The 26949-nt window shown below is 49.5% G+C and overlaps 1 protein-coding gene across 1 annotated transcript in view; it reads right to left on the reverse strand.

The window, feature by feature from the left end:
• Positions 1-26949, reverse strand: part of LOC147894013 (ARM repeat superfamily protein) — a 114630-nt gene that overhangs the window by 34626 nt on the left and 53055 nt on the right. The window contains exons 18-29 of the mRNA XM_087386102.1: positions 24037-24098; positions 23824-23947; positions 23675-23732; positions 23248-23360; positions 23050-23127; positions 22824-22886; positions 22580-22675; positions 22296-22405; positions 17070-17259; positions 16857-16971; positions 16576-16688; positions 16319-16399 (exon numbers count right to left, since the gene is read on the reverse strand). Of these exons, the coding sequence (XP_087242228.1) occupies positions 16319-16399; positions 16576-16688; positions 16857-16971; positions 17070-17259; positions 22296-22405; positions 22580-22675; positions 22824-22886; positions 23050-23127; positions 23248-23360; positions 23675-23732; positions 23824-23947; positions 24037-24098 (1203 nt within the window). The remainder of the gene's footprint in view (positions 1-16318; positions 16400-16575; positions 16689-16856; positions 16972-17069; positions 17260-22295; positions 22406-22579; positions 22676-22823; positions 22887-23049; positions 23128-23247; positions 23361-23674; positions 23733-23823; positions 23948-24036; positions 24099-26949) is intronic.

A 26949-nucleotide genomic window follows, 5' to 3' on the forward strand; every position in this document is an offset into this window, starting at 1 on the left:
CGTAGCCTGCTCACGGTTTGGAGGCGACTTCATCTCAGTCTCATCCAGTCGCCTCCTAACAGTCAGGAGGAGATCGACTGCCAGCCGCTCATCTGGAACTGTCAAGTCAGAGATGCCTCGAGCCTTCAGCTGGGGAGAGGTCGCATATCTCGTGGGATGGCTGGATGCGGGGGCCCGCCCGGTCCCTTCGAGTTTGAAGGGACGCTTACAGACACTTGGAGACTGCTGTACTAGCAGCCGCAGCCGGGGGCATCCGTGGAGCTCAGGCGAGGCGTACAGAGATAGATGGAGCGATTCCTGCCGGATGGTTGGTTCCACTAGAGGTTCAGACCCTCATGCCTGGTGATGCCCGTTGGCTTGGACAGTTCACCCCTCGTGGCATCCCACTAGTTGTTGCAGGCCGGCTGGACGACACCTCTGTCTCCTTTTTCACCGTTTTGGGAGACGGTCGACTCAGGAGAGAGGGTGCACTCATCGACCCCCTTCTCTCTTGGCAGAGGGTTCGTGTCGTAGGCCTCGTGGGGAAGGTTTGGCGGATCGATCCTAGAGTAGAGCAGGATCAGCTGCAGTTGTGGCGTCTCTGGCTTTGGGAGGGGCGGGCTCTTTCAGAGCTTGACTGGGACCCAGGAGAGTGGAGATGGCTAGAGGTTGTGGCAGACTAGGGGCCGACCCCTTTCTACGAAACTGGGCAAGAGCGTTCTCGGGAGGATGTAGAGCAGACCGCCCACCCAGCGGCCCAGTTGGTATGCTCAGGGTATTTCCAGGCTATTTCTGCAGGCCTTTTGGAAGGCCTTGTGGGAGAGCTGGCGGCCGCAGAAGATTTCCTACTTCCTTTGGCTACTCGCCCACAAGGGACTTCCAGTGGGGAGTTGGTTGCAGCAGATTGGTCAGGAAGGACTCTGTCAGATTTGTCATGAGGACGAGGAGTCATCAAAGCACTGCCTATGGAGCTACACTCGCGCCCAGGACGTGTGGAGGTGGGCCTTCGGGATCCTTACTCGTGCAGCACTGGAGTTAGGTTTGATCACTTGGGGCGCGTTCTGCTGGTGCAGCACCACACCTGGCTATCACCAGTTGTTCGAGGCAGGCCCACAGGACCCTATGTTCCTCATCACACAGGGGACTTGGGGGCCGCTTGAGGGCATCCCGCAGCACTTGGCGGAGGTGGACACAGGATCTCAGGTGAGGCAGCCAGTCTGGGAGATTATTAGCAGCATCGTCGGATGGCACATTTGGACCTCGCGCTGTGCGCAGATCCTCGGAGGTACCTCTCTTTCGACTGCCCAGGTCATGGCCAACATCTGGAGCGAGATTATCCACACGCTCAGAGGCCAGTGGGACCAGATCCAGGGGGACTCCCGGGCTGGCCGGGAGAAGCGGAGACGTTTCCTCCGAGATTGGGATACGCAGGGCCTCTTCTTCGAGCATACATCTCAGGGCCTTCAGTGGCGCTACTCACCGCCTCTCTGGCTGTTTATTCACACCCGCCTGATCCCTCCGTGAGAGAGAGCTTTTTGTTTCCTCTTAGGGCTGCGTCCGATTTGTGAGCGCAGCCCCGTCAGCTGCAAAACTGACCCCATGTATTCTTGTTTTTCGAAGTAATATAATCAGCACTGTTTTTTTCGGCAAAAAAAAGAGTTTTTGACTCCTCACCCAAGGGACTCACCCCATCGTGAAAAAAGTACACATCTTTTCGTGTGAGGACACCCCTCTTTAAAACACGGTTACACCCCTTCATGAAAAGGTATACCTATTCCGAGGGTCATACCCCTTAGAATAGGCACACCCTTTGGCACCAAGCACCAACCTATAAAAGGTACCTACCTAAAAAGGGCAACCAGCCCGACACCCAAGGCCTGACCCTAGACTACCCAAAGGGGCGCCGCTCCAAAAACGGCCGTACGGATTTCGCCTTTCCTCATGCAAGCAGGCCGCATCTGTTGGAGAAGTTTGCAGCGCCAATTTCTCTCCTGCTCACCCCGCCATAACTGCCTGGGACCAGCAGCCTTGCTGCCCCTTTCATCTCGAATCAAATCAGCCTGGTCCCTGCTGCTCATCATGCCACCTTAGCCTGTGAACAGCGGCTCTTTTCTGCCCTCTAAATCCGTCTAGCCAGGCCCGGCCCTGTTTCTAGTACCCCACAGGTACTTGCCTTTAATGCAGGAAAAGTGCGCCCGATTCCACGCAATCTGCAACACACCTTTGCCAACGCCCTATCTGCCTTGAAAGTCTCGCTAGGCACTTGTCTCTTGTTCACACTTCAACGTGGACTTGCAAAGACAGCAAATGGACCTCCGAACAGAGATTCTCAGGCTCTTCTACACAGTTAATTGGTAGATCTAAGCTATGCCAGGTGGATTCTTTCCATTCTCTTTTCTAAGGATTCTCTTTCATATCGATATTTGCTGCTCATGATCAAATCACAGCAAATGAAATCCCTCTCCTTAAATGCCCCAGCCCCTTCAAGGACACCTGAGGCATCACCGATCACTCAATATCGTGTTCAGATTGCACAACCAGCCCACTTTGGAGTTTTTGCATTGTGGGTCTTTTGTGTCACGTGCCCTTCTAGTGACTTGGACCACATCCTATATCTTCTACGTGAGGCACCCCAATTACATTACTTCCTCAGCACAGTCCAGGTTGTGTTTCATGAGACACATAGATACCCAGAACCCGATATTCAACACGAGTTCGCTGTCCATCTTTGGAGAGACTTTTACCCCTCAGCTTCAGCATCTCCAGGGTACTCTCCACCTCCTTCAGCTCCCAGATATCCTTCTGAACAGGTTTTACCTTCCCCAAGATAGTTTTTATACTCTGAAGGCACTCCTTCTCCTGGATATCCTCTGCTTCCAACAGCAGCTCCTTATCCTTTCTCAGATCCGTGGACTCTGCAACCTACTCCCGTCCTCTCACGAGCAATAACACCCACTTCCGCATCACCAGTGTTACCTCATTCAAGACCTCCTTTGCTAGATTTCCACAGGTGGTTCCATCTTGCCTCGCCTGCCCCCTCCAACATGAGCAATCTTAGGGACCAGCCCGGATCTTCTTCTAGGAATGGTACAAACTAGAGCGCAATCTCATGCTCTTCTCACAGGGACCTCAGATATGTCGAACCGCTCGCATGCAGCCTCTCTAGAGATAAGCGACCCTAATCCAACAAAGACCCCTGAAGTAAATATACAAGGCGAAGCATTACTTCGACTTCAAATTTCTCAGCTTCAAAACAACATTTCCAATTTGGTCAAGAAAGTCCAACAACTCCAGGATTCTCGCAATATTACACATACAGAGGATGACGTGACGCCACCAGAGGACTATGTCGACCCAATTCCACCAAAGGTAGAAAACGTTGAACTCCGTGCCCTCTACCGCTTACTTCAAGCTTCCAAAACTAAAAGACTTGACATTAAACTTCCGGAAGCCTACACTAGTCAACGAAATCGCCGAACAGTTGACCAGTGGCTTGCAAATTATTGTGCATGTACTTTGATAATGTCGACCTCACTGAAGGCAAGTAGATTGCCTTGGCAGCCTCCCTTCTCAAAGATACAGCTTTCCTATGGTGGCAATGACACTTAAAGGACAGCAAAAGTATGTTAACTTGGGAACATTTTCAACACGTGCTCCGTAAGCAGTTCATACCTGCCAATGCGGGATTCCAAGCACGCTCAAAACTTCGACAGATGGAGCAAGCGGGCTCCCTGTCTCCCTACATCTCTCAGTTTACCACATTGGTGCTGGAGATCGATGGTTTAACTGATGATGATTGCCTTCATGCTTTCATCTCAAGCCTAAATCCCTCGTTACGCATTGATGTCCTCAAAGCAAACATCGCCACCACAATTGGCGCTATTGCTTACGCAGAGCGCATTACAGATTTCCAAACCACAAGGAAGTAGAGTTCTAATAGATCAGAGAACTCTACTATGGCCAAGGGTGCTCGCCCTCAAGATAACCCCAAGTTCAGAAAAAACTCAGGTAATCAAGGTCATCGACAGTCTCAAGATTCCAACAAGTCTCAGAAATCGTTTATTGGATCCCAACATAAGCACTCCTCCAAGGATCGCGCCTCTTCCTCTTCACAAAGTCATGACCATCATCACCAACATAAAGGTGCGGCCACTGACAAGAAGAACAACTCTAGCACAAAAGGACTTTGTACCATCTGCACGGGCGACCATAGATAATTCGATTTGTCCAAAGTGACCAAAGCAAAATTCCAATATGGAACCTAGCACTTCCCAAACAGAAGATGCTACCCTAGCACAAGACAAGAAAGGCAAAGCTGTTCGAATGGCAAATACCGTCCATATGAGCCTTGCCAACAACCCCGAACCTTCCCTGGCCACTCAAGTACTTTGCGTCCAAGGATCGATTCGTGGAAAAATGGTCACTATCCTCATTCGACAGTGGCTGCTCTCATAATTTCCTAGCTAGTTCTATGGTCGAAAGACTTCAGTTGACTACTAGTCCTAGTCCCATGGACTATCAGATTGAACTTGCAAATGAAACTACCTTCTTGTGCAACACCAGGATCAAAAACTTGTCCTTTCGCATCCAACAGTATACGGACAAGTTGAACTTCGACATCATGCCTCTTTCTCGGTACGATGTCATACTCGGACAACAGTGGCTCTATGACTATGATCCATCAATCACTTTTCGCAACCATACTATCCAGTTTGTCCACCAGGTGGTTCTAGGGACTCTCCTTCAACTCCAGTTGCCTCCGTCTTACAAGTAAAGAAGTGGGCTCATAAACGTCAAGTAAAGACTTCACTTTTGTTGGTTATGACAATTGAGGAGACACCGACAAAGGATCCTCCTGAGTACCTCAACCAACCTTTTTTCCAGCCTTATCTGGATATTTTTCCACAAGAATTGCCAAAGCAATTACCACCTCGATGACCAGTGGATCACCCAATCGAGCTTATTCCCGGCACTAATCCATCGTCGAAACCTCCTTATCGAGTTTCTTACACTCAAAATGAAGAAATCCAAAAACAAGTGACCGAACTACTCGACAAAGGTCACATTCGGCCTAGTCGCAACCCCTTCGGATCTCCTGTACTACTTGTGGAAAAAAAGTAAAAGTCAATACGCCTCTGCATCGACTACCGAGCCCTCAACAAGCTCACTATAAAAAACAAGCATCCATTGCCTCGCATTGATGACCTCTTCGATCAACTTCTACACGCAACACAATTTTCAAAGATTGATCTTTGTTCAAGTTATCATCAAATCCGCATACGAGAAGGCGATGAGTACAAGACAGCTTTTCGAACGAAGTATGGACACTATGAATGTTTGGTCATACCTTTTGGGTTAAACAATGCCCCAGCTACATTCATGACACTAATGAACGACATCTTCAAGCCTTTCCTCGATAAGTTCGTCATCCTTTACCTCGATGACATCCTTGTTTTCAGCAGATCCCTACATGAGCACAAACAACATCTTCACCAAGTTTTTGAAGTTCTCCGCGCAAATTCTCTCTACATCAACGTTGAGAAGAGTGAGTTCTCCAAAACCCAACTCGAATATTTGGGACATGTTATTTCAGCTCAAGGCATCTCTGTGGATCCCAAGAAGGTCGAGGTAATCCGAAACTGGCCTACTCTTAAGAATGTTCATGATGTCTGCTCTTTTCTCGGATTGGCAAACTTCTACCATACAAAGGTCTATCAGTTTTTCGAGATTGCAGCTCCAATGTCTGAATTATTGAAAAGCACGGCAGTTTTCCAGTGGCTTCCCGAAACAGAGTATAGTTTCCAACTACTCAAGCAAGCACTCACTACCACACCTGTTATGGCTATTGCTGACCCAAACCTTCCATTTGAGGTCATGACCGACACTTCCAACATCGCTACAGGAGTAGTCTTGATGCGAGAAGGCAGAGTTATTGCTTTTGACAGCCATAAACATTCCGATATCCAACCAAATAGCCAGTTTATGATAATGAGTTTCTTGCCATTGTACATGCTTATCGCTCTTGGAAACATTATCTCATGGGAGCCGACTCGGTGGTAAAGACAGACCATCACTCTCTAAAGTATATCTTTACTTAGCCAATAATGAACGCTCGACAAGCACGCTGGGTTGAGTTTCTAGCCAACTTTCACATGACCATTGAGTACATTCCAAGACTACACAATGTAGTTGCAGACGCTCTCAGCAAGTTAAAACTCTAGCATTAGCTATGGTAATCTCTACATTATATGTGGATGTTCCGAATTCATTCAAAGGGAAGTATCTCAATGATAAAGACTTCCGCACAGCAGTACACGTTCTTTCGAAAGATCAACCTTCTACTTCCGAACAGAAGATCTTCTCATCCTATTCTTATACAAACGACCTTCTGTATTATCAAGATCGCGTCTGTGTACCACATGACAAAGATGTTCAACGTCTTTTGTTAAAAGAGCATCATGTCGTTCCTTATGCTGCCCATCCAAGCATCAACAAAGACTTACACGTTACTCAGTGCAACATACTACTGTCCTCAGATGAAAAGCGATGTCATCAAAATGGTTATGTCTTGCTTATCTTGTCAACAAATGAAAGCAAGCCGACGACTTCCAACAGAACTTCTTCAGACTCTTCCAGTTCCAACTAAAAGGTGGGAAAGTATTTCCATGGATTTCATTACAACACTACCACGATCCTCCCGAGGTAACACTCACATTATGGTAATTGTTGATCGATTGTCCAAAATGGCACACTTTGTTGCTTGCAAAAGAAGTGCACAGGCTTCGGACATCACCAAACTCTTCATACAACATATCTTCTGACACCATGGTTTGCCCAAGAATATCGTCTCCGACAAAGATCCTAAGTTTACCAGTCACTTTTGGATTTCTCTGTTCAAATCTTTGGGTACAACTCTACTGTTCAGTTCAACCTACCATCCAGAATCAGATGGCCAGACTGAAAGAGTCAACCAAATTTTGGAAGAAATGCTCCGACATTATATTCAATCACGCCTAGTAGCTTGGGAAGAGTATCTACCACTCCTTGAGTTTGCTTATAATAACTCTTTCCATAGTGCCATCAGCATGACTCCATTCCAAGTAGCTTATGGACACACTCCGATTGTACCAATGAATTTTGCACTTCAACATCAAGTGGCCCTAGCTGATCAACTGGTTCAAGAAATGCAAGATATTCTACTCCAAGTCAAGGATCATATGCAAAAAGCGCAAGAGCGGTATCAACAATCCGCCAACAAACGTAGACGTCACCTTGAATTTGAAATTGGTGACATGGTGATGTTATTTGTAGCCCCACATCGCTACAAGACGGTCAAGTCTGTGTTTCCTAAGTTGCAACCAAGATACTATGGACCTTTCTGGATCATCAAGAAAAATTCACCTTTACGTTACAAATCGGAATTACCACCATCATCCATCCGACATTTCATATTTATTGGTTAAAGACGTACATTCCAGGTGATGAAGCAGTTCCTCCTACAAGTGACTACGTCCCAGAAATTGAAGACGATTATGTTCTCCTTATTCCTGAGTGTATTCTAGACCATCGACAGCGAGAGACTCAACATCGACTTATCACTTGTTCTTTGGCGAGATCTAAACGACTCCGACACTACGTGGCAGATTAATGAAGACTTACAACAATACCCTGTATCACGGAATTCCTTGTTCTTTGGCGAGATCTGGACGACTCTGATGCTACTTGGCAGATTGATGAAGACTTACAATGATACCCTGCCACGATCTGTGACGTATTCATTTCTCTATACATTAGACTTATGGATGGTTTGATGAATGGACACTTGTGGAAGGGTATGCCCTTTCGATGAAACACTTCCTATGAGGCACAACCCTTCACAAGAGACACATTCTATTGAAGAGACACTACCATTGTAATGTACCCTCTCATCAAGGGTCACACCCTTCACAAGGGTCTTCACTCTCTATATAAGAGAGGCCCAACTGTATGGATGACACACTACAGGCATTCAAGCAATACAAATATTCCTTGTTCTCTACTATTTCAGTCCCCTTTCTTTTTTGCCGAAAAAACAGTGCTAATTATATTACTTCGAGAACAAGATACAAGAGGTCAGCTTATAGCTGACGGGCTGCGTTCACAAATCGGACGCAGCCCTAAAAGGTAGCAAAATAAACCATCCTCTCACGGAGGGATAAGACGAGTATGAATGAACAGCCATCGGGGTGGTGAGTAATGCCACCGAAGGCCCTGCGTAGTCTGCGCGAAGAAGAGGCCCTGTGTGTCCCAAGCCCGGAGGAAGCGTCTCCGCTTCTCCTGACCGGCCCGGGAGTCTCCCTGAATCTGGTCCCACTGGCCTCTGAGAGTATGAATAATCTCACTCCAAATCTCCGCCATGATCTGGGCAGTCGATAAGGAGGTGCCACCTAGGATCTACGCGCAGCGCGAGGTCCAGATGTGCCACCCTGTGATGCTACTAATAATCTCCCAGACTGGCTGCCTCTCCCGGACTCCTGTATCAGCCTCTGCTAGGTGCTGTGGGATGCCCTCGAGCGGTCCCCACGTCCCCTGTGTAATAAGGAAAGTGGGGTCCTGCTGACATGCCTCGAATAAGTGATGAAGACCAGGTGCAGTGCTGCACCAACAGAACGCGCCCCAAGTGATCAATCCTAGCTCTGGTGCTGCGCGAGTAAGAATCCCAAAAGTCCACCTCCACACTTCCTGGGCGCGCGTGCAGCTCCACAGGCAGTGTTTTGGTGTCTCCTCATCCGCATGGCAAATCTGGCAGCAACCGTCCTGGCCTATCTGCCTCAATCAGCTCCCCACTGGAAGACCTTTGTGGGCAAGAAGCCACAGGAAGTATGAGATCTTCCGCGGCCACCAGCTCTCCCACAAGGCCTTCCAGAATGCCTGCAAAAAGAACCTGGAAATACCCTGTGCGTACCAGCTGGGTCGCTGGGTGGGGGGGCGGCTCTGCATCCTCCCGAGAACTCGCCTGCCCAGAGTCGTACTGTAGGCGAAGAAGGATGTCGGCCCCTGTCCTGTCACAATCTCTGGCCACCACCACTCTCCTGAGTCCCACTCAAGCTCTGACAAGGCCCGCCCCTCCCAGAGCCAAAGACGCCAAAGCTGCACCTGGTCTTGCTCGATGCTAGAGTCGGTACGCCAGACCTTCCCCAAGAGGCCTACGACCCGAACCCTCTGCCACGGGAGTAGGGGGTCGATGAGCGCACCCTCTCTCCTGAGTCGTCCATCCCCAGAAACCGCGAAGAAGGAGATAGAAGAGTCATCCAAACGTCTGCGATCACCAGTGGAATGCCACGGGGGGTGAACTGTCCCAGCCAGCGGGTGTCACCAGGCATGAGGATCTGATGCTCAGGTGGAACCAACCAAGCAGCTGGGATCGCACCGTCGATCTCCGTGCGTCTCGCCTGGGCTCCACGTGCACCTCCAGCTGCATCTGCAAGATCAGTCATCTCCAGATGTCTGTACGTATCCCTCCAAACACGAAGGGATCGGGCTGGCCCCCTCATCCAACCGTCCCACCTGATATGTGATCTCTCCCCCAACTGAAGGCCCTCGGCATCTCTGACCTGACCGTTCCAGATAAGCGGCTGGCGATCGATCTCCTCCTGACAGCTGGGAGGGGACTGAATGAGACTGAGACGGAGCCGCCTCCAAACCATGAGGAGGCTACGAACGAGTGGGGAGCGGGGCTGAGTGAGCGGGGCGGAGGTGAAGATCCACCTGAGGGACGGTAGCCACTCTCCACCTCGGCGCGGGACACAAGAGCCGACTCCCTGCTGAAGTAACATCTTCCACGTCTGTCCCCCTGGGGTCAAACCGCGAATGATAAGCTTGCCTAACAAGGCCTGACTCTGAAGCTCTGGATCAATGACCCCCAGACCACCCTCAGTCTGCGGAAGAATGACTGTCTGCCAAGCCACCCTGGCTCTGGTATCTCTATGCCCATCCTCCCCAGACCAAAGGAAGTTCCGAACCAACCTCCTGAGCTGTGCCACGCTGGATCTCGAGAAGCACCAGCAGGAAGCCACATACCAAGCCGTGGCTAGGAGGACCTGGTTAACTACCAAGGCACGACCTGCAAGGGAGAGCTTAGCAGTGCTCCAGAAAGCCAGCTTCCGTCGGATGGAGTCTAGCACCGGGAGAAACTGCTGAACTGGCGTGATGTCTAGGCCAACCTGGAAGCCAAGGTATCTAGCTGTCTGTCCACGTGGAATCCATCTGAAACCCAAAAAACGCCCCCACTGAGAACACGCCCCCGGGTCTGTGAGAAAACCAACTGATTTGTTCCAGTTGATTTTCGCACCAGCGGCCGAGCAGAAAACCTCCAGGGCCATCCGCACCCTCTCTAGCATCCTCTCATCGTCCTGGACATAAAGGACTGCATCATCTGCGTACTCCGAGTCCAGAAGCTCCGTGTCCTCCCGGAGTGGAAGGCGAACACCCCTGAGCCCTGTGGACCTCGCTCGAAGGTAGTAAGTCATGGCCTCGGCGAAGAAGAGAAACAGGTAAGGAGCCAGGGGACAGCCCTGACGTACTGATCTCTCCAAGCTAAAGCGCTCACCCATCCTGCCTCCAATGATGACTCTGCTAGACGCTGTCCTGTACAAAGCTGAGATACCCTGAATCCAACCTGCCGGGAAACCTAGCCGCTCCAGAGTCCCCTCCAAAAAGGACCAGTCCACGCGATCGTAGGCCTTCTCGAAGTCGAGAAGTAAAATGGCAAGGTGTGATCCGCTGTACTGAGCCCACTCCGCCGCCTCTGAAAAGGTAAAGACATTATCCAGGATACTGCGATCCTGGACAAAGCCTGTCTGAGTGTCATGGACGAGGTCTGGGAGTAGAGGCCGAACTCTGGCACTGATCATCTTGGCGAGGATTTTGTAGACAGTGGTAAGGAGAGTGATCGGACGCCACTGGCGGATCTCCTGTCTATCTCCTCCCTTCGGGATGAGGCAAATCAGTCCTGAGGAAAGGCTCTCTGGCATCTGACCGCTGCTGAAAATTCCCTGCAGAGCTGCAAGGAGGGGCTGATGGATCTGGTCCCAGAAGGAGGTGAAAAATGCTCGGGATAGCCCATCCTCACCTGGGCATTTCTGTCCGTCGATAGCCATCAAGGCCTCCAACATCTCATCCGAGGTGAACGGCGCCAACAACGTCGCCTGCATGCTAGGCTGGACCAGGGATGGAATGTGCCTCCACACCTCCTCACGAGCACGACTAGCACGAGGGGCAAGCGGCTCCTGCTGGAAGAGGGTCCTGTAGAAGTCAGTGGCCAACCCCAAGACCTCCCCCGGATCCGTAACGATGTGACCATCCGCTGTCCTGAGACTCCGAAGCTGATCACCTGCAGCTCTCTGGCCGTGCGTCCTGAAGAACTCCCTGCACATCCGGTCACCCTTCCGGGCCCAGAAGGAGAGAGAGGCGTGATAGGAGAACTCGGAGCGACGCTGGAGGGTCTCCTCCAAGAGGGCTCTGGCTCGAAGGGCCTGGATCCGAAGCTCCTCCGAGCCCGGGGAAGCCTGCTGGAGTCGCTGAATGGAGGCGAGGTCCCTCCGAAGAGCTCTCTCTCTGCCCCACCAATCCTGTCGAACCTGTAGGGCAGCGAGCTGGCAAATCTGGCTGGACTCCTGCAGAGCCTGCGCGACCGAGTCTACCAGATCCACGCCCTCCCCCCAGTCTCTGTCCCAAAGACTGCAAATGCTGCTGCGCACGTCCACCCTCGAGAAGATGGAGTCGGGAATCCTGCATGATCGGGGGGGGAGAGTCTGGGCTGCCGAATCTAATGATAGGAGCACAGGCGCATGGTCGGAGAGTGTCGTCCCTGGAACTATACCCGCCTGGCCGCCTCTGCTGATGGCCCAATCACTGACATAAAATCTATCAAGCCTCTCCAGGAGTCTGCCTCCTTCCCTGCGGAAGCCCCAAGAGAAGTCCAGGCTCCCGTGCCAACGCCGGAAGGACGGGTCTCTCCAACTGTCCCTCCCTCCTATCGCGAAGATGAAAGAGTCCCAAGCTGACTGCTCTGCCTGAGCCATACCTGTGAACTCCGGATCTCTGCCCTGCTGGTCCTCCAAGGTCTCCAGGTTGTTGAAGTCTCCTCCAACAATCCAGGAATCCATGTCTGGAAGAATCCCTGTAAGTGTCCTCCAGAAGGTGGCTCTGCATCGGAGGTCTGTGGGAGCATAAATGTTGAGGATTCCTATTTTGGATCCCTCCAAATTCAGGCCTACCCAAAGGGCTCGGCCTGGGATCAACGTGCCGTGACCGAAAACTTCCTGGGCTAACTGCTCGCACACGGAGGTACAGACACCCCCACTCCTCCCCTGTGCGCCGATCGAAGGCTCCCAATAAGTGTAGGAGCGTCCAGGGAGAACCTTCCCGCAGCTACGGGAATGAGCCGCAGAAAGCTTGTGCTCCTGGAGCAAAAGTACATCCAATCGACCAATCACTGCAGGCTGAAGTTCCTGTCGCAAAATGAGCTTCCTGGGACCACGGGTGCCCGAAGAGTGAAACCCGTTCACATTCCAGGATACGAGGTGTAGGCTCATGGAGAGGGACGGGGGGCTGCGAACAACTGTCTGCTCGCGGTCGAAGTCGAAGAAGAATCAGACATATCGGAATGGAGGCGATGCCGCTTATGAGAAGGTTTGGAGGGGGAGACGGGATCGTCCTGCCCGTTCTTCAACACCTTCAGCAATGGCGAGAGGCCTCTGGTGCCATGAGCAAATGCTTTCTCGAGCCAGCTCGAGATCTCTGAAGTGGTCATCCCGTAGAAGGTTCGGAGTTTCTGTTGGGACCAAGCTCTGACATCCTGGGGGAGAGGCCATAACAGGGGGGGTCTGAGGATCACAATCAGTCGGAAGCGTTTGGCAGCGCAACGCCACCGCAAGCGCACATCGCCCTCGGACCACTGAGTCTCGAGGAGCTGCCCACCGGACGGGCCTATCTAGGAGCAAATCTGGGCGTGTGTCTGCTCTCTGAGAGCCTCCCAAACCGAGTCCTCTGTCCAGGTCTCGGTGCCATCGCTGAGGAACGTGAAAGCGAAGCTAGGGCCATCCCTGGGAGCCAAGGCAGCAATCTTCCCATCCGCCCCTTTGCGGAGCAGGAAGATACTAATGTCGAGACAAGCCGGGAAGGTCCCAAGGTCGACCACATCCAGGTAGTCCCAGGGGCCAGATCTGTAAAAGTCTCGAGGAAGCTCTCTCTCCTGGAGCTGAGACCCAGCTGAGTCTGCCACTGAGGGGCTAGCGGGAAGGGAAGCCTGCTCCGCTGGTGGTATAGACTCCGGGTGTCCTGCCATCGGGGGGGAGGGGGAGGAGGCTGCGGGATAGGCGACTCGGACTCCACGGAGGCGACTGGCGGAGAAGGTGGAGGAGGTGGAGAGGGGGCTGCACTCGGCTGGAAAGCCGACGGTGCAGCTAACTCTGTAGGAGAGGCGAGGGGGACAGGGGGGGGATGGGGATGCATCTGGAACTGGGGCTGAGGGGGAGGAGGAGGAGACTGAGGAGGAGGAGGCGGGGGCTGAAACTGCGGGTCGGGCGAAGGGGGGGGAAACTGGGGAGAAGGCGGGGGGGCGGGAGAGAGGAGGATCTGAGGCTGTGGAGGGCGGGCTGCCGTCGAAGAAGAAGCTCTTCCAGGTCCCTGGGGCATCTGCCTGTCAGGTCTCTGGAGTGCTGCTGCAGGAAGGGTAACCTCTGCCTCCTTGCCTTTATCCGAAATCTTCTTGTTCTTTCCTCTTTTCCTTCGAACCTCGGTCCAACCGCCCACTACCTCTGGACCAGACTCCGACTGCCTCGGCTCCTCCTGACGTGGCTGTCCGGGGGGGGTGGGGGCGGAGGGGGCGGGGGCGGGGAGGGTCGAGACGAGCTGGCGAAGCGTGGACAAGCAGCCGCCAAGTGCCCAAAGCCGTGGCACCGCAGGCACTGACCTGGCTGTCCGGTGACTATCATGCTCTGGGTGATGCTGCCGGCACCTGTCACAATCTCGATCACTGCAGGGAGAGTCGCAGGATCCGCCACAGCCACACGGACTCGGGGAACTCCTGCCGTGGTCACCGCGTCGGCAAAGGTGTCGTGCATAACCCAGCCAAAATGGGAGCCCAAGTCTCTTACAATCGGCCGCAGCTCAGTAGCAAGCCCTGAAAAAACTAGTGTCACTGGGTGGCGAGGTATACGGAACCGAACATCGAAATCCGCTGCGCTGAATCCACGGTGCCACGGGACTATCATGATGATCTTCCCATCCACCGATGTGGGGGAACCGGCAATCAGATTGCTCGCAGCTTTCTCATTGGAGAGTTTGAGCCAGAAGATGCCCCTTCCCATAAGGGCCACCTCCTCAATATGGCCATCCTCTAGCAGGAGAGTGGACTGGAGCCAGTCCCTGATGGTAGACCTGGAGGGGGAGTGTCCAATGACTCTACCGTAAACAGAGGTACGAGCAAAGTCAATGGCTACCTCCTGAACACGAGATGATTGTTGCTCTGTCAGGATAACGCGGTAGGCAACTGGAGAGGGAGGGTCCGACTGGGCCTCCGGATCCGGGCAGGGGGCCGCCATACCGCCAAGACTAACTGCAAGCTTCCGATGAGGAAAAACAGGCTGCCACCCAAGAAGGGGGACGAAGCGGGAGGTGGAGCCTGGGGGTGAGGCGGGCGAGGCGAAGTGAAGGGGCGGGGAGGTCGAAACGGAGGGCGGGGTGAAGGCTGCGGGGTGCGGGGAATACGGAAGGACGCGGGAGGGCGGGGGGGGCGGGGTTGGAATGGCGGGGGTGAAGGGATGAAGCGGAGGGCGGGGAGAGCGGAATGAAGGTGGGGGGGCGGGTGAAGCGAGGGGGCGAAAGATCAGCGAGGGGGCGGGTTGGAGCGGGGCGGATGGCGAGGGAGCAGCGAGGTGGCAACGGAGGCGAGGCGAGGGTGAGGGCGGGTTGGAGCGGAGGGGGCGGGTTGGAGCGGGGGCGAGGGGGCGGGTTGGAGCGGAGGCGAGGGGGCGGTTGGAGCGGAGGCGAAGGGGCGGGTTGGAGCGGAGGTGAGGCGAGGGCGAGGGCGGGTTGGAGCGGAGGGGGCGGGTTGGAGCGGAGGCGAGGGGGCGGGTTGGAGCGGGGGCGAGGGGCGGGTTGGAGCGGAGGCGAGGGGGCGGGTTGGAGCGAGGGGGCGGGTTGGAGCGGAGGCGAGGGGGCGGGCTGGAGCGAGGGGGCGGGTAGGGGGCGGGTTGGAGCGGAGGCGAGGGGGCGGGCTGGAGCGAGGGGGCGGGTTGGAGCGGAGGTGAGGCGAGGGGCAGCGAGGTGGCCGGCGGGGGGGGGGGGGAGGGGACGGGGGTCGAGGGCGGAGGGGGAGGGGTGGGGGTGGTCGCGGCGAGGGGGGGAGCTAGGGGGAGGTAGAGCTAACGGCGAGGGGGGGAAGGGGAAGCTCGCAGGAGCGCTTACTCTGATAGTATCTTGGCTATCAACTTATAGACTTTTGTTCAGTCCCCTTTCTGTTCCTTAGCACATTTCTAAATATAATAAATCTAGGATTTCTTACACTTTGCATTCTCACTGATGAATATCTATAGGCAAATCCATACACCTTGGCCATCAAATGGTACTCATAATGGTTTGATAGTTACTCACATCCATAGGGTATCCTGCTTTATGGATAGGAATTATGGTTTTGATGGTTCAAGCTATGGGAAAGGCTTTACCGAAAGCCTTATTAAATATCTTAGCCAAGATCAAGACACGTCTTTCCCATATAGTAGTTTGGAACTTTGCTTGAAAACCTTAATGATCTCTGTCTTGGCCATTCTTTTACAAAAATTATGGCTTCTTTCATGTGTCATGTGGTAAGAGGTGTGGAGCTCATGGGGCGGGAGATGTTATTGATGTCGCACATGGTTGGTTGGAGACACCATATCTATCTAGTTAGCTAGCTACGTAGCTATGTGCCTATTCATTAAAAAATGCCCAACCTTATCATACCAGAGGAACAAATATTGTAGTTTCAACCTAGCCACCCCCATAGTGAAAACCATCCATTTCATCATGCATATTTGGGGACTGGCTAACTACAGCATCCCACAGTCAAACACATAGGAGCATTCCTTTTAGACAAAGTCTTAATATATTACCTTTAAAATGGAAGATCAAACATCATTGAACATGCTCAATACAGTATATTCCATGCATATATCATATCAAGAGTTGTTAACCTCATATTTATCCATCTAGATTTCTAGCACTCTCAACTGCATCAGATAAAATGGCCATGAATTGTAGATTCTATTCTAGCAAAATTATTGCATCCCTTGATCCTTGCAAAGAAGTTGAAGCTAACCTTTGCAGGAAGAGGAACAGAAGTCCACTGCTCAGGTGCTCCTTTAGCCCGTGATCTTGTCACAATCCCACTGACTGGTGACTGAAGGGAGATTAGAGCTCTTAGAAAATAATTAAAGAAAATTCCATGGAAATCTTGGACCTTTCCACTGCTGAAGAAGGTTTATATGTATGCTAATTCCCATGTGCATCTTTGTCAAACTGGAACATGCCCTACATCCTGAAGTTGAATCAACACTAGTTACATAAAGAAAGTACCTGGATAATCTGCCCTTGTACATATATCTTGGAAAGTTCTGAATGTCTGGAAGCTAGTATCAAAGCAAGTGCAGTAGTAGTGACTTTTATTTGATAGGCACCCTGCATTTCTCCTATATTCAGGTCAAGCGGTGGTGTAAGACACTTATTTGAATAGCTCGAAGCTAGTATCAAATCAATGGCAGTGGAAGTAAATTTTATTCAACAAGCACAACACCTCCTTTTTCTTTGTAGGTTTAAGGGTCGTTATTGGGCATTGATCAAATGAGAATAACACTCACCTTGTTGCTTAGTCCACACAGTCATCACATAAGCAAGGGAATTTGGAAAACCATTCGCTGGGGTTGATATCAACAAGTTCAGAACTTGTCCAACGTTTGGTGCACTCATGTGCACCTGCACTAACACATATAGTTTAGATATCAGTTTAACTATTAATTATGTATAAAAGGGGAAATGGAATCAATAATCCAAAAGCCAGAAATGAGAGCTACCAGCCTTGCAAAAACGAGTAGCAGCGAATTTGTGAGCCCCATTATTTCAGAAGTCTCCATGCGTCTCACAAGTGCAGCAACAAGATCCTTGAGATGCTGTGCCATTTGTGAAGGCAAATTTTGTATCAATTGTGTGATAAATCGTTCAACAAAGAGAGATGACGAGCTATCCAGCTCCGGATTGAGCAGCCTGCACAGACATGATAAAAAATTGCACACATGTATTTTCATCATCAAGTCATTGTTGTGAAACCACTAAATATGTAAGTATGTGTATAAGAATGATCCCAGAAACTAGTGCAAAGAGCATTTAAGTTACAGGATTTCCAATGAAAACCGTGAGTTTGATGGATGGAGATTCAATGTCCTTCCACAACAAGCTCGGTCAGCTAGATAACTCAAGTCACAAAAGATTGAATTGCTGACAAGATAGAAACCTGAGTCATCACTGTCACCCCACCCCCTGCGCGGGGAAAAACAAACCAAAACAACAAAGGGATGGAGCCGTAGTACAGGCAGCAACAAAACAGTAAGCGCAGCAAAATCAGACTTTCTGGAAAATGGAGTTCTAGGCTCTAAGTCTGTACATGCTTTTTACCAACTGTGTACTCTGAACACAATGAACACAACATGCGAGTGTAAAATAATAAAAGCTATGGTCTTTCCAATGCATTACAATGCCACCATTACAGAAGTGATTTTGAGTTTGCATGAGGTTAAACCTGCAAGGTCTGATGTCAGGAAGCATTTGCATGGTAATTCGTGCATTATTGGATATTATAGTAACTGTGACGCCCTATGCAGATTGAATTATTAAATCCTAATTATTACTCGTCTTTAAAGACAAGTTGGGAAGATGAACAGCTGCTGGAACACTGATGTCTTAGAAGGGGAATGTCAGGCATTTAAGTAAAGTAGATGATGTTGGCATAGTGCCACATGCTCAGTTGAGGTCCGTTTCTTCTTGCTCTAAGGCTGCCTGAACGGTTATTGCCTGCACTGGGGGAGATAAGAGGCTTCAATAATTGTCAATTGCCCCTTCAAAGCTCTGGCTGCAAATGGACATTAGTTCTGTTTTCGGTAATTCGTATCAATTGCCCTCATGACACACAGATTAGCCCCCTTTCAACTTCAGCACTGGGCTTAATCCATAGCCAAACGAAGACAATTCTTTACAAAATCAGATCACACTTCAGCTTTCCATAAATGTTCACTACCATTAAAACACTTTTAAAACATCTCCTGAGGGATTCTTTGTTGAACCTTGAATCATCTCTCATGCTCCCAGGTATCCATAATGAATTTTGATTGCATCAAATAAGATTTAGGCTAGCTAGCCTGATGGGATCTCTAGAGAAGCCAATATGTCCAGAAATTTTCAAAAGCCATGCAAAGGACAATTGTTTGAAAAATCCTCATGTGGTGGTATGAGACCCGCAGATGTCCAATGGCAATCGTCAATACATTGAGACTCGTCTATCCTGAAGATACTCGTGTCTGAAAATGAATCCATCCTCGGATATTATTAGAAAGTGATCGTGATAAAACTGGAGGTTGGTGGGGAATTCTGCCCCCTCCCCCCCTTTTCCCATGTCCATGATGTATGGAGTTGGAGTAGATCCAAGCTCCATACGTCATGGATTTGAGGGTAGGAGGAGGATGGAGTTCCGCACCAAGCTCCAATTTTATTACAACCACTTCCTCATAGTTTCTGAGGATGGAATGATCATTAGAGTCTAGACCCCAGTATCTGGAGGACAAATGAGTCTTGCATGCACTAAGGATTTCCACCAATTCAGGATTGAGACAGGGAGGGCTACAAGCACACCTAGAGAGCAACAGATCTACAGGCCATGCACACTAGAGGAGGTAGAGACAAAGGAGCACTTTCTTTGTACATGCCCAGTGTATTACGAAATTCGTGGACCATATCATTGCCTCTTCCAGGAGGGGCACGGGCTCCGACCACTATCTCGGCTGATCCACCAAGTCTACATCAACCTTTCCTTGATCAAGATGTGACGACATAGACTAACTATTGAGACAGAGAGCAAGATGAGTGATGACATTGGAGACAGAGCTAGACTGGACATAGCAGCATGTCACACACTTCTACAAGTTTGAGTCGGCACCGAGTCACACTGGAGAGGGGGGATGGAGCTAGTCGAGATGAGGACAGAGTGGATTAGCGGGAGATGAGATGAGAAGCAATGGAGCAAGAGCCACAAAGACCACGCACAGTGCACAAAGAGACCAAAGCGCGCACAATGGACATTCACTCTATTCCAACCTTACTCACAAGCAACTGTCGGAGGCAAGGTATCGTTCTAATATATCCCATTGCATGCAAAGATCACGGAGGCCATGCCTCCCACCATATTGAGAGACGACTCAATCTTCATGATGGCTGTAGCAAGCAACCTCCACCTCCATTTTCTAGCATGATATAAGAGCCCTGAGGAAGACTCACAGGTGTTGAAAGCTTGAGGCTGAGAACCTTTGGAAGAAGATCTTAGTTCAAGCTTGTAGAAATCGACTTCCATGTCTAAAGAGTTGAGTCTTACCCAAAGCTCAGGGGCTAGCCAAGTCCTCTACGTGTGGAGATGCAATGGATCCTCTTTGACACCTCGTGGTAGGTGAGCGGAATACCAGCTCCTATGATCCCCCTTTGCTTCCAAGGAAATAATTGAAGTCAAGGCTAGCCATGGCAACCTGCGCCATCCGGAAATCGTGGTACTAAGTCCCTCACTCTATGGAGATAAGTGACCACCTTGAAGATTGCATCAGCCTGTTGAGGGATCTAGAGAGAGAGAGAGAGAGAGAGAGAGAGAGAGATGCAGACAATTACTGGACTATGCTCATAAGAGTACAAAGAGTTAAACAAATTTGTTTTAAGAATGGACAAAACCTTGTACAAAGGTGTGCACAGTGAGCCACCATCTAGCAGTTCAGGTGCTGCCTAGATATGGACCCATGTCGCTACAAAGCTGTTCTTCTACCTCTTCTTGGCACCTTCAAAACAGTGCTAGCTTGCATGGTCTCCTAGAGCTTCAGTGGGCTGCATATGATGCCCTGAACACAGACCTCCTTGCTGCTCTGGTGGACAGCCAACAGTGAGGCATTGCTGGCACCTTGATCCTTCACCTCCTTGCTTCTTCCGTCTGCACCCAACCATGAGGAAAAAGTCCCCCCAATTCCTGTTGGAAAGGTCACCTCCCCATCTGTAAGCCCCCAAATGAGGAGAGCGTGGGGGAGGGAGACCTACCGCAGGATGTGCCCAAAGAGAGATTACCTGGATGTGTGGATCTAGGACAGATCTGGAGCATTCATGGTTGGCGGGGTGTCCCAGGTAAAAGGCGCGATGACACCAGCGATGTACGAAACAGTACAGCGCTGCATACGTGGCTGGAGAGAGCCTGGCAGAGGGCAGATCCAGCAGGGAGAACAGGCGCTGACATGGCGGGGGATGGGGCAGCACATGGCAGCCCATATGGAGGGCTGGTTGGGCTGGGCAAAGCCAGCCAACCAGGCCCTATCTAGGGCTGGCCAAGGGCTCAGCCCCCGCATAGAATCATGGGCCAGCAAGCCCTGGAAAAGAGAGCCCAGGAGGGTGATTTTGTGGGGCCAGTAAAGGGCCCTATTGGGGCTGGTTGGGCTGAGCCAACCAGGTCGGTTGGGCCAGCCAACCTGGTCTGTCCAGTCGGCCCAGATTGGGACAGACTGGTCGGTTTTCTCAGCAGGCCTTAGGGCCTACATAAGGAGAGGCTCTTGACCTCATTCAATATCCAGCAGTCAGCAGTTCCAGGGCAGAAAGGAGCAGCAGGAAGCCTACTATCTGGGCCTATCTACAGGAGGTGAGAGAGTGCAACAAGGGCTGCAGACTTAGCCAAGAAGGGCTGGACCTTGGCTGTCTTCTAGGGCAGCAAGGTGCTGAGATCATCATCTTCTGGAGCAGCCATTCACAAGTAGGTTGGAGCAGTGGAACAGCTATCTTGGAGCCTACATTCAGGAGGACCAAGGGGACCTGTGTGCTGCAGACAAAGCTTAGCAGGGGCTGCCCACCTAGGCTGATTCACAGGCAGTAAGGTGGAGAAGAACACACTAGACGGATAGTCTACAGACGCTCGAGGTGGAGCACGCGGGCTCAAGTCTAGAGATAACTGGCTGATAGGAGGACCTTGTGGTAAGATCAGAGGACCACACCATTGGTGGGACTCTGGATCTATATCTTTTGTATTGTGTCCATAGTTTTGGACGGAAATATTATTTTGGTGGTTTCTCTACTCGCTGGTTCATTGTCTATTGATGAGTCTACTAATCTATGTGACACACATTAAGTAAAGAAGTTTGTAATTCCACACACCCACGCCCACACTGTGTGAGCTCTTGGGCATTACTATAAGTTTTCCGCTGTGTGTACCCTCTTTTGGGTCATTTCTAACAATTCCTGCCCTCCTTGCTGCTCTGATGGCAGCCTGTTTGGAGGCTCTGATGTGTGTATCTCTGGACCTCCCTGCTGCTGAATCTGCAGCCCAAACTGAGGTACCAAAGACCCCAACACTGAATGACTAGACTGCCACTGGAGACGACGTTATATTAGGGTTAGATGCCCGCAGAATAGCCCAACAGATCTGCAGACTAGCTGAACAGTCTGCAGACTGGCCCAACCTGCTCTGCAAACGAGCCTGTCCCATATGCTGTGCTTGACTGCCATGTGGCAGCCGCACAGGTTTGTGCATGTCTCTGGTGCTGTCCTGCCTACCCTGACCTGCATCTTCCTTCGCGCAAACACCTGCTGTCGTCTGCAGTCCTATCTGCAGGGCCTATAAGACCTGCATTTGAGCAGCCTGCCCTGGTCCTGGTACCCCATTGATGTTAACAACATCTAAGGCTAAGTATCTCTTTCATGTTTATAAAGTTTATTTATTTGAATACTTAAACCTTGTATAGCAATGCAAGGAGAAAAGTGGCGACACCCGTCATGAATGAGAGTCTTGAAGACGGTTCTAGAAATCCCTTTTAATAAATACTGCAGTGTGCACAACCTCTGTCAAATTTACAGACAAGTTGAAACAAATATTTTTATTTTTTTTGAAAACTAATGATACAGATCACAAACACACCTTAAGAAATGTCTCTGTTCTGTTTCCGTCTTTTTTACTCTGAAAGCACGTGTAATGTCCAGAATACAGACAAAACCAAGATACTCTTACACAATCCTTCTACCTGGCAGCAGCATCTAAGAGCATCCGCATACTACGACTTGGATCCCCTCCCCAACTCAGCAACAATTGTCCTCCTCCTTGCACAAAAGCTGCCAGACATTCTGTGGCATTCTAAACGAAGAAGTAAAATCATAAGCAAGTAAGATGTATGTGTTCTGCTTGCAATTGCAAAAGCCACCAGCTTGACTGCCTATATCAGATATCCTTGTGTAAAGCATGCAACACGTTCAAATTAAAGACATGTGAACAGCAAAGATGGTTTAAAGCAAGCAAGCAAGAACCTACTTGAAGTTCACTGTGGTCATCACTTTGCAGAACTAGCCCAACCAAAGAATAGAAGGCAACATCATGTACTGCATGCACTATCTCTGTTGAAGAATTCTGTAACATTGAAACGAGTAAGAGAGATGGAAGGAGCATTAAAAACCTTTAATCGAAATCTACCTTTCCACAACTCAAAATCACCTGCATGCCTCTATATTTCTGGTTAGGTTGCATGTCAAGAAACAAATCGTCCCAAAATCCTCACCTTAAGTAAAATTGTCAGCAAATCAAGTGCGCCAGATACAACACCAGTTGCCTGATTTGCGGACTGCAGTGACAAGAAACAATAACAATTTCTTAATACACCCGCCCAAATCACTACTCTCTCTGATAAAATCCAGCTCATAGTGATACACAGTGTCTTAAATACAAGTCTTCCAGCACTGATATATGCTAAAGCCCCGAGCTTTGACCCCAAGTTGGCACCTTACATTAGCAAGGATAGGACCAACAAATGGAAGAACCCGTGATAGCAAAGGCTCCAGGCATCCTGGTGTATCTTTGAGTGCCTGAAATACCAGATAAATGTTTTCATGAACTAACACATTCATCCTGTAAGCTCAGTGAAGGTGAAAATATTGAGAACACATCCAAAGAGGTTCTCATTATAATAGAATCTTAGAAACTACCTCCAGAACCTCCAGTGCATCTATGCTTACGAAGGGATCAGAGATCTGACGTATCCAAACAGTGAGTACAAGTGGGGAGACTTTAGACTCCATTGCAACAGAGCTTTGTGGGTCTGCAAAGACAACACGTTTATATTCGCTGGCCACTGACTGCACACATCTGGTATTCCTATGATGGGAATATGAGAAGCTACATAAAATAAATTCATCGCTAGTGCATGATACTCTTACAACTTCGGAAAGCTAATCCATGCAACATAATACAGGAGTCAACACCTCTAATATACATGTGCTCCATGCCATACAAAGTATCCATTATGATGTGAAAACAGGCAGCACAAACAAGGCATCTAGGTGCAATAAAATGAACAAACTACACAGATATGCAGAATATATAAAAATGGGTGAGACAGAGAAAGTGCAACACCTGCCTTGACAGCAGCTTGTAAAGTCTCCAAGACCAAATGCAAAGTATCGTCCGATGCCTGCATAACATGGCAGCCACAATGCATGCACCAAAGTCAAGGCCAGACGGCAGCATTCAAGGCAACAGCAATTTGGGGGAAGGACGTATACCTCTTGCAACAGATTTCCAAGGGCTATGAACACTTTTTCCATTTGTGGTCGAAGCACATCAATGCTAGACCTTGGGAGCAGTTCCAAAAGTGCACGGCATGCACCAACCTTTATTGATGCAGAGCTGAATCAAAGCAACAATCTTAGCTCCCCAAACACAAAAATTCACGTGTTATCCCAGTCATTGCAAGTCTAAATCAGGAAATAGCCTACGTGTTAGCTTCCAAGCCTTCTATGGCAGCATACAGGAATTGTTCACACCTCCTTGCATCAATCTGTGCACATCTCAGCAGTCAATATTCTAGGTCATATAAGCTGTGCAAAATCCCAAAATCACATAGCTTGAATGTCATACATAATAAATGACAAAACATTAGAATCAACATCCCTTTTCTAGAGTACAGGTCAAGCCAAACACAACAATGGATAAAACTGCAGTGAATGGCAACTCAATATACAAAAATAGATTGTAGAAATGAAAACAAGAGAAATAGCCATTTTGACGGCCCTGGTTCTGCTGCTGAGGGAGACTTCACACTGATTGTCTCTATGCTGAGCGGTGTATATCTAGATGACTCCAGGAACATGCCCAGACTCATCCTCTAAAAACACAACACATACTGACCTCATGATAGTCATTCGTAAGGTTGAAAACCATAAACTCCATCATGCATATAAGGGACTAGCTACTATGACATCTCCACTGACGTCATCACTGTGGGTGTAGACCATAGTATAAACATATGCTCTCACACATACAAATCCACACACCCACACATACTTAAGCATCCATTTATACAAAGGTCTTCGTACTGAGTTTATGTTGGCACTCCAGAGGTGAAGGGCCAACTTGGCCGTGAAAAAGCCTAGCACTAAAGTAGAAGGCTAATCAAAAAGTAGTCCACATTTCTGTCTCTATGCTGAGCAGTACCAAGTTGTTGAAAACAACAAACACATCAGTTCTTGTGCTCAGAGAGACTTCATCTTTATTGTCTCTATGCAGAATAGTACCAAATCTTTGCAACAAACATACCAGTTATTCTGTTTCCTAGTTCTGCTGCCATCCTTGATTCAGCCACAAAGCGCAATGAGCTGATATCTTAATTACTGTTGGAATCCTTGAGCCACTCCTCCCTTTTCAGTGTCCACCCTGAACCACCCTGCTCTGAACTTATTTCCAAAATAAGCAATAAACTCACTCAGCCACAGGGGTGCACACATGTCCACCTATGTGCCATTATATGAGGACATACAGAGATAGGGGCAGCAGGGACAGGTCTGAACTTATTTCCAAATCGAGCAATAAACTCACTCAGCCACAGAGGGTGCACACATGTCCACCTAGCTCCCATTATATGAGGACAATACAGAGATAGGGGCAGCAGGGACAGGTTCTGATCCATGGGGACTTCAATGCCGGGACAAGCTGATCATGTATAACGGCTTGCCGAGATATGGCTCAGAGACATACACATGAAGCTCACCAGGAGACCATAGTGTTGTTGATTATGTCATTTGGTCTCTTGATTTCATACCACACATTTCCAACATCACAGTCCACCCATTCATGCTCTGGATTGACCACTCTCATATCTCCTTCCACCTATCCTTACCCCATCCCATCCCACATATGCCCCCTCTTGCGCTTTCCACATATTACGAATATGACTTGACTATTCCCTGGATCACATATATGGCAGCTACCTTGCCAATCTTTATTTTCTATTACAGGACATAGACAGCTAGCTCACTCTTGATGCCAAATCCCAACTCCTCACTCACTCCATCCCACATGGCAGCCAAACACCATTTTCCTTCACAGCTAGATCCACAGGGAAGACCGATTCATCAAAATAGTAGAGTGCAAAGCTCTTAGACAGACACTAGCATTCTAAGACCAAACAAGGGTACCCACACAAGGAACAAACAGGTGAGGCGTATCGACACTTAGTGCGAAATAAGAAATGACAGTTTCTTGCAAAGTATCAGCAAGATTTATTGAATATACTCTAAAGTAGCAATTCCAAAGAGTTTTGGATGAAACTGTTAGAGAGTCACAATGCCCCATCCAAGACCTCGCCCTTTACATTATATAAATATCCCCAACCGGACATCTTAGACATTCCTCATCCCACAACTCCACTCTCTTCACTACCTCCCATCTAAAGGATGCTATTAAGACGCTTCAAAATGCCAAAGCCAAAGATCATGATTGCCTTTAAGAAAAACTCCCAGCCCATGGTTGGGAAACACTAGCACCAATCTTGGCCAAGCTAGTCAATGAAGCCTTCTGTAAAGGCTTCCCCACAATTTGGACCACTCACACCATATCCCCAACACACAAAGCAAGAGATCATATGAACATTGGCAAGCATTAGACCATCATGGTTGATGGCCAAGGTACATGGATTGGCATTAGAGATAAACATTAGTCAATAGGCTGAGTGGGCAAGCATGCGTGCGGGGGGTCAAGCAACGTTCAAGTAAGACCACTCCACATTAAGACCACTCCACATTAAATCACATCTTCAATCTGAGAGCTATTATTGAGGAGGCCAGCCATCGGAAGCAAAGATGAGACACCTGTAGATTTGACTATCAGACGCCGTGAGATGGCCTTATCTCTGGGAGGTTGCAAGAAAGGTACCCTGAATAGGACATATGCTCCCTGGATACTCAATGAGAGTTGCATGTCATGAAACTATGCTCAAAGAGGCAATGGTATCTTCCATGTATCTCATAGTACCAAGGGCATCTCATGAGCATGTGCTTCTCATTCTTCACTTCTTACAAGTCACAAAGGGTGCATAGTCTCAGCTCACAGTGGCATTGTGTGGCCCGGACCTCTCGACCAGTCTCAATGTAGAGCCTATGAGATGATGTCCAATGCTCACCCATGGCTGCCCATACTGCCTGTGATAGATAAATCAATAAGTATCCTGGTGGCTGCATGAAACCATGGATATTATTGTAACACTTTGGTTTCACAAGCCATTTTGGACTCTTGTAGATCGTTAATATCACTTTCTTTCTGTCTTAAAGGGTCTAGCGTGTAGGAACTAGCTCATCCTGTGCTATGCGGTGGCCACTAAGTGTGGGTTCCTCAATCTGGAACCTATGAAATAG

The sequence above is a fragment of the Dipteris shenzhenensis genome, chromosome 15 (assembly GCF_047967505.1).
Source record: "Dipteris shenzhenensis isolate YYH24624 ecotype China chromosome 15, Dip_SZ_1.0, whole genome shotgun sequence".
NCBI classification, from domain to species: domain Eukaryota; kingdom Viridiplantae; phylum Streptophyta; class Polypodiopsida; order Gleicheniales; family Dipteridaceae; genus Dipteris; species Dipteris shenzhenensis.